This window comes from Triticum aestivum, chromosome 7B (genome assembly GCF_018294505.1).
Source record: "Triticum aestivum cultivar Chinese Spring chromosome 7B, IWGSC CS RefSeq v2.1, whole genome shotgun sequence".
In the NCBI taxonomy this organism is placed as follows: Eukaryota; Viridiplantae; Streptophyta; class Magnoliopsida; order Poales; family Poaceae; genus Triticum; species Triticum aestivum.
Window position 1 is genome coordinate 414032469 of NC_057813.1, and position 13436 is coordinate 414045904.

A 13436-nucleotide genomic window follows, 5' to 3' on the forward strand; every position below is an offset into this window, starting at 1 on the left:
GAGAGAGAGAGAGAGAGAGAGAGAGAGAGAGAGAGAGAGAGAGATCGGGAGGAGGAGGGTGGCGGCGGCCGGCTAGTTTGCGAGAGGAGGGGGGCTTAGTGTTTCATAGCAATGGAGATACTCGATTCATAAGGATTGTATCTATATATTGACCTAATTTTCAAGGATTCTTACATCATGTGAGACCTTGTGTAATTTTCATAAGGATTGAAATGCGCATCAAACCTTCTAATTTTCCTATTTCTATCATCAAGAGATCCTGAAAACCCAATAAGCCATCTCAAGGTTTTAAACGGCCAATTCTCTGATTATTATTTTCACAATTTTCTTTTGCCGGTTATTACACCGTACCAAAAATCCAAGGGCAGTGCTGGCGAGCACTCCAAGCCCTAGCTATAAACACTCCCGAAAGCCCCCCCATCCTACCCTCTCCGTTCACCGCGCGAGGCAGCGGCAGCAGCAGCAGCTTCCCCCCCAAAGCCAGCCAGCCAAATTCCCCTACCCACACAACTCCACTCCCCAGTAAGCTTCGCCTCCTCTGCTCCAATAATTCCTTCTACTCACATATATCGAAATCAAATCGAATCGAATCCTCTCGTCCCCCCAACTACTACTGCTGCTAATCTTATACTGTTTCTCTCTCGCATCATGCCGCGCTTTTCAATTTCCCTAGGTTTTTTCCGGGTCAAAGGTACCGATTTTCGATCCCCCGCCGTCAGATCCGTACAACGCGTGTTCGATTTGTATCTTCCACTGTGAATCCGTGCGGTTTTATGCGGGATTTCGCGGGCGATACCTGATGGTTTGGGGATTTTCGTTTCTGTCTAGGGTTAGGGTTTTGGGATGTCGGATCGGCAGCCGTCGGAGGAGCCGGAGGAGCAGGTGGACCTGGAGGGAGACGACGACGTCATGGACGACGAGGAAGGGTACCGCCGCCGCCGCCACGGTGGCGAGGACTCTGATGAACCGGAGGAGGAGCCCGAGGAGCCTCAAATCGAGGTTGAGGGCGATGGCGATGGAGATGGCCGGGAGGAGGACGCCGGTATGGCCGTTGCGAGTGATGAACCTGCCGCAGGAAGTGGTGACGAGATGGAGAAGGGTGATGGGCCTGAGGACGAAGAAGAGAAGATGAAGTGGGACGAGCTCCTCGCACTACCCCCGCAGGGCTCGGAGGTATTTGTCGGGGGCCTCCCCCGAGACACCACCGAGGAGGACCTCCGCGAGCTATGCGAGCCATTGGGCGAAATCTTTGAGGTGCTGAAAGCTCACAGCCTTCTCATATTGGTTATTTGCTTAGTAAAATAGAATGTGTTATGTGATGGGTGCAATTGTTTAACAGGTGAGGTTGATGAAGGATAAGGAAACAAAGGAAAACAAAGGATTTGCATTTGTCACATTTACTGCCAAGGACGTGGCGCAGCGTGCTATTGAAGAACTGCATGACAAGGACCACAAGGTAGTGTGTGTTATCTTTGCAGGATACTGTGGATAACAGTGATTTCTGATCCATAACAATGGATACTTCTGTGCAGGGGAGAACACTGCGATGCTCATTGTCCCAGGCCAAGCACAGGTTATTTGTTGGCAATGTACCCAAAGGGTTGAGTGAGGACGAGCTGACAAGCATAATCAAAGGGAAGGGGCCAGGGGTCGTGAATATTGAGATGTTCAAGGTGCGGTTGTAATCTGTTCTTGTTTTGTGGTAGGGAGGTTCCAGATTTGCTAATAGAAACTGCCTTGCAGGATTTGCATGATCCAAGCCGTAACCGTGGGTTCCTCTTCGTTGAGTACTATAACCATGCTTGCGCAGACTATGCCAGGCAGAAATTGTCATCACCAGACTTTAAGGTTGATGGAAGCCAGTTGACTGTTAGCTGGGCTGAACCTAAGGGTTCATCATCGTCATCATCAGATTCTTCTTCATCTGCTGCTCAGGTAGACACTGCATGAAAAATTGAACTCTTAAGCATAGCATTGTATTTCAATGTACGTTGTGTAGTACTACAATCTGAAGCAGCGATCCTTATCAAGACCTGCTTATATTGATAGTTGGATGAATGACTAATTTAGTGACAGAAGTACCTTGCTTGTGTTTTTATGCTGCTATTTACGAGACACAAACAGAAGCCGCTTACAGTGGGACTATGGGAGCATGGCTTATTTGGATCTTAATTTTAACATTCTTACCATACCATTTTTCACATTAAGGTTTACTGGAGCATAATTTTCCAAACAGATAGTATATTAGACGCGACTGATGTTTCCTGGTTCTTTTTGTCGCTTACAATAGCTATTTAAGTATTGTGCATTAGATTTGAATAATCCTTGTTCATAATAAATTGTGCACAGAAAAAGAAAGTCATAACTGCAGTCTGACTTCATCTTCTGTACATCATGTCAGGGATCAGATACGCAGCAACTTTTTTTTTTTTGCAGCATATGCAAGAAGTTGTTGATTGCACTAACATAATATCCTGACTTTGAAGCCATTTTTTAATTTACATCAGCCCAGCCTTTGCAAACTCCATTCTGTGATGGACGAAATATGCACTCTATTTAAGGCTGTATTGTCTTGTTTTTTTTTGTTTTCATACCTATAATTTACATCCAGATTACTACATCTGATTTTGTTCAAGTCTGCTGAACATCTGTGACACTTATTTTCTTCACAGGTGAAGACTATATATGTGAAGAACCTGCCGGAGAATGTTTCTAAAGAGAAAGTTAAGGATCTCTTTGAAGTTCATGGAGAGGTCACAAAAATTGTTTTACCGCCTGCTAAGGCCGGGCATAAGAGGGATTTTGGGTTTGTTCACTTCGCTGAAAGATCAAGTGCACTGAAGGCAGTTAAAGGAAGTGAAAAATACGAAATTGATGGTAATTTTTATCTTGTCATTTCATTATCAAATGAAATTTAGTGTTGTAGCTTTAAGTTTGTCTTCTTGTTGGATTCTGTTGACATGAATGAATGTAATGATTATGTGGGAGTACTAACAGTTCATGAGGAATTAGTTGGTTTTAGATCTCAAGGAATATCTATTGTGGTAAAATTAGATTTGTTCCAGCATGAACTGCTACACCTGAAAAATTGTTCAAGCAGTACCATGGTTAATTGGTGGCTGTCTGAAATACAGGGCAAGTGCTCGAAGTTTCCATGGCCAAACCTTTGAGTGATAAAAAGCCTGACCACTCGTTCAAGCCTGGAGGAGCTCCTAGCTATCCTCTTCCACCTTATGGTGGCTACATGGGAGACCCATATGGTGCCTATGGTGGCGGCCCTGGATTCAACCAGGTAAGACATAACGAGTTAATAACTCTTGTAGAGTACCATGCTATGTATTTCTTTGGCTTTACCCACATCCTTTTGTTGCAGCCTATGATCTATGGTAGAGGACCAGCACCAGCTGGAATGAGGATGGTACCGATGGTGCTCCCTGATGGTCGCCTTGGCTATGTTCTGTAAGACTGTTTTTCTGCATACTAGTGTCGATGCATACACATCTTCAGTTCCTTGACAATGTGTTACTAATGTTGATAGGCAACAACCTGGTGGAATGCCGCCTCCACCACCTCCTCGACGTGGTGACCGGCGGGATGGCGGTGGCCGAGGCGGCGAGGGAAGCCACCGGCGTTATCGGCCCTACTAGTTTTTCCCTTGCCTTGCATTTTTCGTCGTGCTAGGTGATGGATTTGTTAACTTTGATGGAGTGCGTTTAGGAGCGGGTGTGGTTTCGCCCTGTAAGACTTTATAGCCTTAGACTTGGTACTCTTCTGTTTTGTTTTTGATAAACACCCGAGACTTGTACTGTTGCGCCGTCCTTTTCAATAACTTGTGTATCATGCAGTGCTCGTGACATCAAAACAAAGTGCATCTCTTGCGTTCTAGTGGAACATGCGGACAATTTATGTGATATAATAACCCCTCTAATGCATTGTATCTTATTGTTGTACATAAAAAAGATAAAGTTTGTTAGAATGTACTATTTGGGTCATCAGTCTGACTAAACAAATATGCCCTCCGTCCCAAACAACTTTGTAAGTTTTGGTTTTGAGACAATCTCATGAAGTTTTATTCAACCGTCACAATGTTGTTTTATTCAACCGTCACAATGTTTACAGGGACGAAGAGAATCCTTCTGGCTGACCTAGCCAAACATGGCGGCCAGGCCATACTTCGCAAGATTGTGACCAATCAAAATTTGAGCTTCTAAATTCATGGACTATATTACAAGAATTAAAAGAAACTGAATGAAGTTTTATCTCTTGAATGATTGCACCATAGTTGGTTGCACTCCCCTTCCTGATCTCCTCAATGACCCCCTTGCAATCCGAGGCCACATGAATGCGATGTAGGTTAAGATCATCTGCTAGCGCAAGAGCCTCTCTGATTGCAAGTGCTTCCAAGGTAGATGGATCGTAGATGCCCCAATAAAAAGTCCTACTTGATCTTTGCATATTGCACCCACTGAACCGTATGCACCTCGTTGCCCTACAACTGCGTAGACGTCAATTTTCGAGTAGCCCTCTGATGGTGCTAACCACCGCTGTGGTCTCCCTGCTGCTGCACCCCTTGGGTTCAATATTGGTTGATTTATCATCTCTATCTCCCATAAATATTAACTGATGAACTATGAATTGAATGGGGGCTTTAAAAAATTCCCTCATGAATTGCTTTCCTCCGAGCTCCCCAGATGGCCCACAGGGTCATCGCCTACCTTACAAACTCGTCCGGTTTCAGTTTCTCCTGCATTGTGAAAATCCATCTCTTCGCACTTTCATGCTGTACTTCGCTTAACTCATCAAGCACTGCCTCTGAAGATAGGGCCCAGGTACTGCAGGACATGGGGCAGCCTAGTAACGCATGCTTCCAGGTGTCATGCGCTCCGCATAAAGGGCAACCTATTGTAGTCGCCATATTGCAACGATGAAGAACCTCACCTGCAGGGATCGAGTGCCTTAAGAGACGCCACAAGAATACCCTGATCTTAGACGGTACTTTCATCTTCCATATTGAGTTCCACTCCTTGCTTTCACTATTGATATTGGATGGCCCTTCTACTCCTTCTAGCCAGTTCTCCCTATTAATCTCAGTGCTCACCATCATTCTATAGGCCAAACCAACAGAAAAGTGGCCGCGCGGTTCCTCGCTCCAGGCCCAGAAATTACCCACACGTCTAGTGCATATGGGGATCTTCAGAATTCCTTCCGCATCAAACGGTGTGAAAACCGATCTCACCAGATCTTCTCTCCATGATGCTGTAGTGGTCTCAACGAGCTCGGACACCCGCTGCGATGGATCTTGGATGAGCGAGGTGATGGGACGTTTGAAGCTTGCCCTAGGGTTCCAGTTATGTAGCCAAATATTGGTGGACTCACCGTCTCCAATTCTGCGTATAATGCCTTGAGCCATAACATCCCTTCCATCGATTATTGCCCTCCAAATCTGGGATGGGCGAGACCCAAGTACTGCATCAAGCAAGGAACATTCTGGGTAATGGACTGACTTCAAGATTCTAGCACTCAAAGAATCATCATCGTTCATAATTCTCCACCCTTGTCTAGCCAAGAGGGCCAAGTTGAACAACTCCAAATCTCTGAAACCGAACCCCCCCATGTATTTCGATCTGATCATCACATCCCAAGCTACCCATGATGGCTTTCGCCTACCTCTCTTGCTCCCCCACCAAAACTGATGAATGATGGAAGTTACACTATCACAAACTCCTCTCGGTAGTCTGAATCAAGACACAGAGTAAACCAGAATTGCTTGTGCGACCAACTTTATAAGCACCTCCTTACCAGCCGCAGACAAGAGTTTTTCCATCCATCCTCTCACTTTCTCCCACACCCTATCTCGCAGATATTTGAATGCGCCATTCTTAGAGTGTCCAACATCAGTGGGCATGCCCAAATACCGTTCACTTAGAGATTCATTATGTACCTAAAGACTGTTCTTTATTCCATCCCTAATAAGCTGGGGACACCCTTTGCTGAAAAAAATTGAAGACTTCTCATGATTTATCCCCTTACCCGATGCACTGCAATAAGTATTCAGTAGGTTTAATACTCGATCTGCCCCCTCCACACTTGACTTGAAAAGCAACATGCTATCATCTGCAAATAAAAGATGGTTAACAGCCGGAACCGTCAGCGTCACCTTACTACCTGCAAGAAGTGATGACCGAGAACTGGATTTTAGGAGGCACGAAAGGCCCTCTGCTGCGATCAAGAAAATGTAACGGGAGATTGGATCTCCCTGCCAAATCCCTCTAGATGGTTTAAATGACTCAAGCTTTTCCCCGTTGAATAGAACTGAGAAAGAAACAGATGAAACCATGGCCATGACTATATCAATCCATGCCTGTGCAAGACCCAGTTTTGCCATTATAGCCTTCAAGTAAGGCCACTCAAGTCTATCATAGGCTTTCATCATGTCCAACTTCAAAGCACAATAGCTGTTATTCTTCGACCTGGTGCGCTTCATAAAATGCGGACACTCATAAGCACAAATGATGTTATCAGTTATCAATCTTCCAGGTATGAAAGCGGACTATTCTTCAGAAATAATATCTGGCAAAATAAGCTTCAGTCTATTCGCCAAAACCTTTGAAGCTATCTTGTATAACACATTACATAAACTGATAGGTCTAAATTGAGCGAGAAGCGTGGGGTTTGTCACCTTGGGTATTAAAACAAGGATGGTGTCGTTGATGCACTCAGGGCTTTCCTCCTCTCTGACTATCCTAAGAACAATATTGGCAACAACTTCCCCACATACCTCCCAATGTTTCTGATAAAACTGAGCAGGAAACCGTCTGGACCAGGAGCTTTCGTCGAGAACATTTGAAACAGGCACTATTGCAGGATGCTGCTAACGCAAGACTACGATCAGAGACCCTTTACCGAAACTGTGCGCGATGCATTAATCGCAAACGGTGATGTAGAAAACCATCGAAAAAGATGCAAAACATTTGTGATGAAGGATACATCAAACACGGTTCATATTTTAGTTGCGTATGCGATGCGGGGCATACGGTTAATCCATACGAACTATTCGCGATTAGACAGAACAACAGAAACGGGCAGCCATATCAAGGTGTGTGCGATATACGGCATACAGTTCGTTCCCATGAACTGTTTGTGATTAGGCAACACAACAGAAACGGTCAGCCAGATCAAGGTGTGTCTGATATACGACATACGGTTCACTCGGACGAACTGTTTCTGATTAGGGAACCAAACAGAAACGGTTCAACTGAACAAGATGTGTGTGATATGCGGCATACAGTTCACATAGATGAACTATTTGCGATGAGCCAAAAGAACACAAACGATTCGTGTCAACAAGATGTGTGTGATATGCGGCAAACAACCCACTCGGATGAACTGTTTGCGATGAGAAATTATAACACAGATGGTTACTATAGTTAATTCGTGTGCGATTCTGTGTGTACAGAAAACTTTGAAAAATGCAAACTAGTTGCTTGCGGTGGCTAGGAGTATCGCACACGATGCATGTGCGAGTACTCGTATGCGATGGTTAGTAAGTTATGCATACGTTTCCTTATGTTAACGCGTGTGTGGTAACACGTGATACCGCATATGGTTGTCGGGTTGTGTGCTCCACTTAGTCTTCCTACACTCCAGTGAAGGCTTCCCGTGCTCCAGCGAAGGCTTCCGACGCTCCATAGGGGTGAATTGTAAAATCCCCAATCCCCTAGTCAGCTGCTAGCTATAAATAACCATAGCAATGGCCGCCGGCGGTGACTCGCTACTGATCCACTTGGTAGCTAGTTACCCACACATACCGGAGTACCCCCAACGCCCGACGACATGATGGAGTTGCGCGACAGGAACGGGCATCGGAGATCATAGTTTACGTTAATTAATTATACCTCCAGAGCCGATTCGGCTCTGGAGGTATAATTAATTAACATAATCTAAGATCAAATAACTAAAGCTTCCCCAACATGATTGTGCATCGGCCCCAATCGCTAGCAGAGCACGCGCGGAGGGATGCGACCCGAGTGAGCCTTGGCGCCTAAACGGCGAGCAGAGCGCGCAGAGGGAGGCAACCCGAGGGCGCCTAAATGGTGAGCAGAGCGTGCAGAGGCACGCGAGCAGAGCATGTCGCAGCCGCCTAAACGGCGAGCAAGCACATGCATACTTATTGCATATAGTAGATTAGCAATAGCCTGGAATAGCCGCCCAACAATATTATTTTCGATGACATGCATTAATATATTCTTAGTTAAATCTAAGGTCAAAGTTTGGTACTACAAAATACGAACGGGGCCAATAAACCATGACAGAGGTAGTACCTATACGAACATAGAGTATGAAAGAAAATATGGGTCAAACCCTAATTGAAAAGGGCAACAATGTCCAACTCCATCTTACAAAAGGTACAAAAGCACGAGGATTAATTATTCATCAGGTTTACACATAACCCGGATTGAACATGGCAATAACATCTAACTCAACCAAAGTTTTTGGCAGTCACAATCAAATGGATCGGTCCGATCCATAAAATCAAGATCTTGGTACAAAAGATCTACTGTTCCATGATGACGACAAGTTGTTGTAAATATAAGTCGAGCACGATCAAAAGCCCTTCGGTCCACCTGAAACTTCTTTTTATGCTGTTCAACATACAGTTCTGTGAGAAATTTCTTGTTGAAAAACTTAATCCTGACGGACAATAGTGCCCTCACATTCCTCATGAAGAATGTGACAAAGTGTTTACATGGTTGGTTGCATATCCTTCCACCGTTATTGTCTTCAAACGAATGCCATGATATCTGAGAAAATCCTTGTGCTTCCTCTACCATCGATTTCTTAGACCTTTTTCTCGAAGTCCTAGTACCTAAATAGACATGAAGATTGAAAACAGTAAATATCTAAAATAGAGTATGTCGAAGGAGCGACAGCTGAATGGTTAATTCTAGTACATTATATATGGGATTTCAATGTGTGTGAAATCATAACCTTTATATACAAATTCTTCAGACGTGGAAAGCATCGTAAGAAGCCAATAGTGGTCTTCAGATCAAGACACCCTATATAAATATATAAGGTCTTGACAGAATCCAACACTCTTGATACGCCATCCATGGACAAGCTCTTCATTCAGCATTGAACATAATATTAGCACCGAAAGTGTAGTCCAAGATGATATTTAACTTATGCGCACAAATGAAAAATGCAGATTACCAAAGTGTACATAGATAACATACAGTACCTGAATAACTGTGGAGCCAATCACCAACTTGTAACCTTCAAACGGATGAGGAAATACACCCAAGGTCTCCAGTTTAGGTGCAAAAACCATAGTTATTTGCGAAGGTTTATAACAACAATCAAGGAGCAACCTTTGAATTGAAGGGGCATCTTTGATGATGAGCTCCTGTCCTTCAAAACGAATTCCAATGCTTACAAGGTGAGGAGACTTTATTTTGAGACAATGGATATGGATTCCTAGTCCAAAAACTAGCACCAAACCTTCCAGTGCGGGGCAGCTGGAGTGGATGATGCTATGCAGTGAGGCCACCGACAGATCAACCAACACAAGCGCAAGTTTTTTCAGCAGTGGGAGTTGAAGCATTTGTACCAGATTGTCTGCTAGATGGCACCAGTTCAAGGTGGCGGTGTGGAGAGAGGAGGAAAACCATGAGATGGGAATTGGTGGTGAGGGCACAGATGGCTCTTGGTGGCAACCTATCGTTGTAGTAATGGTAGAACTCAAGCTGCTGGAGTTTCTCGAATTTACGGGATGTCAGGCAGGCGGCCACAGTGCAGGGTATGCCCAGCAGGTACCATGCTGGGATGCAGATGCGTTGAATGGAGCCTTAGTGGGAGGAGATGATGGCTCCGGGGAGTTCAGAATCATCCTCGACAGATAGATGACGACAGTCAAGATTAAGAGGCGCGACGCGCCACTAAGTGTGCCACCGAGATGCAAGGACTTGTGTGCGGCAGCCATCCTTGGTGGAGAGAAGGTAGATGATCTCCCCAAGGATGGCGTCCGGGAGGTCACTGATGCGGTCCGCCGGAGATTCTACTGGTTCCTCAGGTCCAGGGGCGTGGCCGCTTCTGGGCGTGCAGCCGGGTCCAAGATCTACAGCCTCATTTGTGTACATAGCAATCTGAAAGAAAAGAAAGGCAGGAACATACACGTAGGTCATTCAAAATCAATTCTCAAGATCTAGAAGAAAAAAAGACACAAACATATATGTAGGACATTCAAAATCAATTCTCAATATTTGGCCATGAATTATTAGCATGCACGCTAACCCTAGTCGGATTATTAGCAAAAAATATTTGTACAGAATAGACAATTAATCACTAACCCTATACGGATACCATTCAAACAATAGATAAACTACGTGCATCTAACGGATCTTAATTACTTTGATTTCATGGACTGAGGAAACATAACCATAGGATTTATATTCCAAAATAATTAGAGAGGGAGGGTGTCGGTGTCAAAACCGGCGGATCTCGGGTAGGGGGTCCCGAACTGTGCATCTAGGCGGATGGTAACATGAGACAAGGGACACGATGTTTTTACCCAGGTTCGGGCCCTCTCGATGGAGGTAAAACCCTACTCCTGCTTGATGATATGGGTAGTACAAGAGTAGATCTACCACGATATCAGAGAGGCTAAACCCTAGAAGCTAGCCTATGGTATGATTGTTGTTCGTCCTACGGACTAAAACCCTCCGGTTTATATAGGCACCAAAGAGGGTTAGTGTTACACAGAGTCGGTTACAATGGTAGGAGATCTACATATCCGTATCGCCAAGCTTGCCTTCCACGCCAAGGAAAGTCCCATCCAGACACGGGACGAAGTCTTCAATCTTGTATCTTCATAGTCCAGGAGTCCGGCCAAAGGTGATAGTTCGGCCATCCGGACACCCCTAATCCAGGACTCCCTTATTAGCCCCTGAACCAGGCTTCAATGACGACGAGTCCGACGCGCATATTGTCTTCGACATTGCAAGGCGGGTTCCTCCTCCGAATACTTCATAGAAGATTTTGAACACAAGGATAGTGTCCGGCTCTGCAAAATAAATTCCACATACCACCGTAGAGAGAATAATATTTACACGACTTCAATCTGCTGAAGTATTCCGTGGCGTGACATCACACCACGGCCAAGCCTTTATTCGAATCATTTTTACTGTCCCACCTCAGCGCGTTTAGCGAGGCGGTTTCCTTGGCACGTCTTGTCAAAGCAGAGATCGTGTCCCCTTATTCCGGGATTCTCATTAATACGGGCATGGGTAACCCAGTCGTGCCCGTTGGTACGTCTCCTCTATCGAAGGCGAGTCCCGGACGGTCACGGGGAAGGCTCTTGGTATTCAACCTCTTTATAAAGAGACCAAGGCTCCACTCCTTTCTTTCAATCTCAATCGAATCCGCCCCTTGCCTCAAGTTCCAACACCCAAAGCTCCAGATTCATGCGCTTCAGACCTTCGATGATGTCCGGCTCCGACCTGCAAGGCCGGTGGATGCCTTCCTCCGTTACGGAAGAAGACGTGCTAAAGCTAAGAGATGCCAGGTATCTAACCGGCGAAATTTCGCATAGGTTGCCTGCCCAAGGGCAGGTTATTCCCACTCCCAAGCCTGGTGAAAGCGTGGTGTTCGCGTCTCACTTCCTTCGGGGGCTAGGCTTCCCGATGGACCCCTTCGTGAGGGGGCTCATGTTTTACTATGGGTTGGAATTTCATGACTTGGATCAGGAGTCCATCCTCCACATCTCATCGTTCATTGTCATATACGAAGCCTTTCTCCGCATTACCCCTCACTTCGGATTGTGGCTCAAGACCTTCAAAGTGGAGCCGAAGATGATCAAGGGGCAGCAGGCAGAGTGCGGAGGGGCTGTTATAAGCAAGAATGCTGATGCTCCGTGGCCCGAGGGCTCTTTTCAAGAGGAGCTCGGCTTATGGCAACAAGAGTGGTTTTATATCACAGCTCCCAGGGGCACCAAATGGGTGGCGCCACCTGCCTTTCGCTCGGGTCCCCCACCGCGGCTGGCGTCATGGGTCAATAAAGGACTTGACTGGGGGCCGTCCAAGGACGTGCCCTTGTTGCAGGGCCGCATTCAAGATCTCCTAGAGAAAGAGATCACTCTGGTCGTAGTAGCGCAGGTCATGCTGATTCGTCGCACCCTGCCCTGCAAACGTCGCCCCCTTCGCCTGTGGGAATTTAACCCGGAGGGACCATGAGCTCTCCAACATTTTATGGGCGCGACGCCCATGGAGATGTACAAGCTTTTCTTCGGATCACAAGCGATGTGTCCGGACTTGACCGAGGACGCAGGTCTGAACTGCAATCGCCCGGATACTCAAGTAAGTAGCCCTGTACCCGGACATGCTATCCCATTTTATCATGAATTTGTCCTCAAAAGAGCTGTCCCTTGAACATGAGTGGATAGTGAAAGCAAAGTTAATCAGGTGTCTGTCCCCCCTCCCTGAGACCACGCCGGATCCCGTGTTGACCAGGATGCTGGAGGTTGCGCCTTCGGAAGAAGGTGAAGGGGGGAACAAGGAAGCTACCGCCTCCGCGAAGGAGGCTGTCAGGAAAGGAGGGATCGAGAATCCCTCCATCCAAGGGAAGAAGAGGACCGCCTCTAAAGACTCGGAGACCATGGTCTCAAAGCGGGGGAAGAAATCTTCGTCAGAGGGTCCTGCGCCGAGAGATGCCTTGGCCGCATTGTGCCCCCAAGGGGATCAGCCCTCCACCGAGCCGTAAGTAAAAAGGGGAGTTTTTCTTAAAATAATGGATATCCCTGCCCTATTTCTGATGAAGATAACCAAAATTTTACCTTGTAGTTCGGATCTCAGCCCTTCTCAGTAGAGCTCATGTTCGGGGGATCTTCGTCCGGAGATGATAGAGAGCGAAACGCCTCCCCCTGCTGTACCGTCTTGCGAGGCGGGCGACCCTGAGGTGTCGTCGCGGAGGGTTTCTCCGAGTCCGGCGGGGCCGGAAGGCAGTCGTATGTCCCCTCCAAGCCCTCTGCGTCCGACCTTCGAAAAAGGCCATCAGACGAGTCCGACACCACTTGGTGTACGGCCGGAGGAGCTGAAGGCTCTGCTCGGGCGAGCGTCTATCTCAGAAGATCACCGTGCGTTAATGGGTATAGTGATTGAAAGGATTTCATCCGATGAGAGCGGTTTGCACGAAGCCGTCAGAAGTTTACTGACATGTTTTGAGGTACGCAAACTGATGTACCTTCTGACAGTTTCGCATATAAAATGCGCCCTGTGTAGATAGTAGCCCCTGAGGCTCGGTGTGTTGTCAAAAATGACAGCGCGCCGAGGATCATAATCCCAGTTATAATGTATTGCCCTTCCTGTGTAGGTGGCGAAGGGTCCGGTGGCTAGCCGGACTGACGAATTTGCCAAACTAAAGCGGCAACTTGACGTGTCGGA

At 46.5% G+C, this 13436-nt stretch overlaps 1 protein-coding gene across 2 annotated transcripts; it reads left to right on the forward strand.

Annotated features, from left to right (window-relative positions):
- The first annotated feature begins 364 nt into the window (after positions 1-364).
- Positions 365-3885, forward strand: LOC123156787 (heterogeneous nuclear ribonucleoprotein Q). Of its 2 annotated transcripts, XM_044574966.1 has the most exons (10): positions 452-522; positions 674-691; positions 829-1254; positions 1340-1456; positions 1533-1673; positions 1744-1935; positions 2673-2877; positions 3135-3292; positions 3374-3459; positions 3539-3885. In XM_044574966.1, the coding sequence occupies exons 3-10, from the start codon at positions 844-846 to the stop codon at positions 3645-3647; spliced, it is 1419 nt and encodes a 472-aa protein (XP_044430901.1). In that variant the 5' UTR covers positions 452-522; positions 674-691; positions 829-843; the 3' UTR covers positions 3648-3885. The 2 variants fall into 2 exon arrangements, with proteins under 2 accessions (XP_044430900.1, XP_044430901.1); XM_044574965.1 differs by lacking the exon at positions 674-691 and having other exon boundaries at positions 365-522.
- The last annotated feature ends 9551 nt before the right edge of the window (positions 3886-13436 follow it).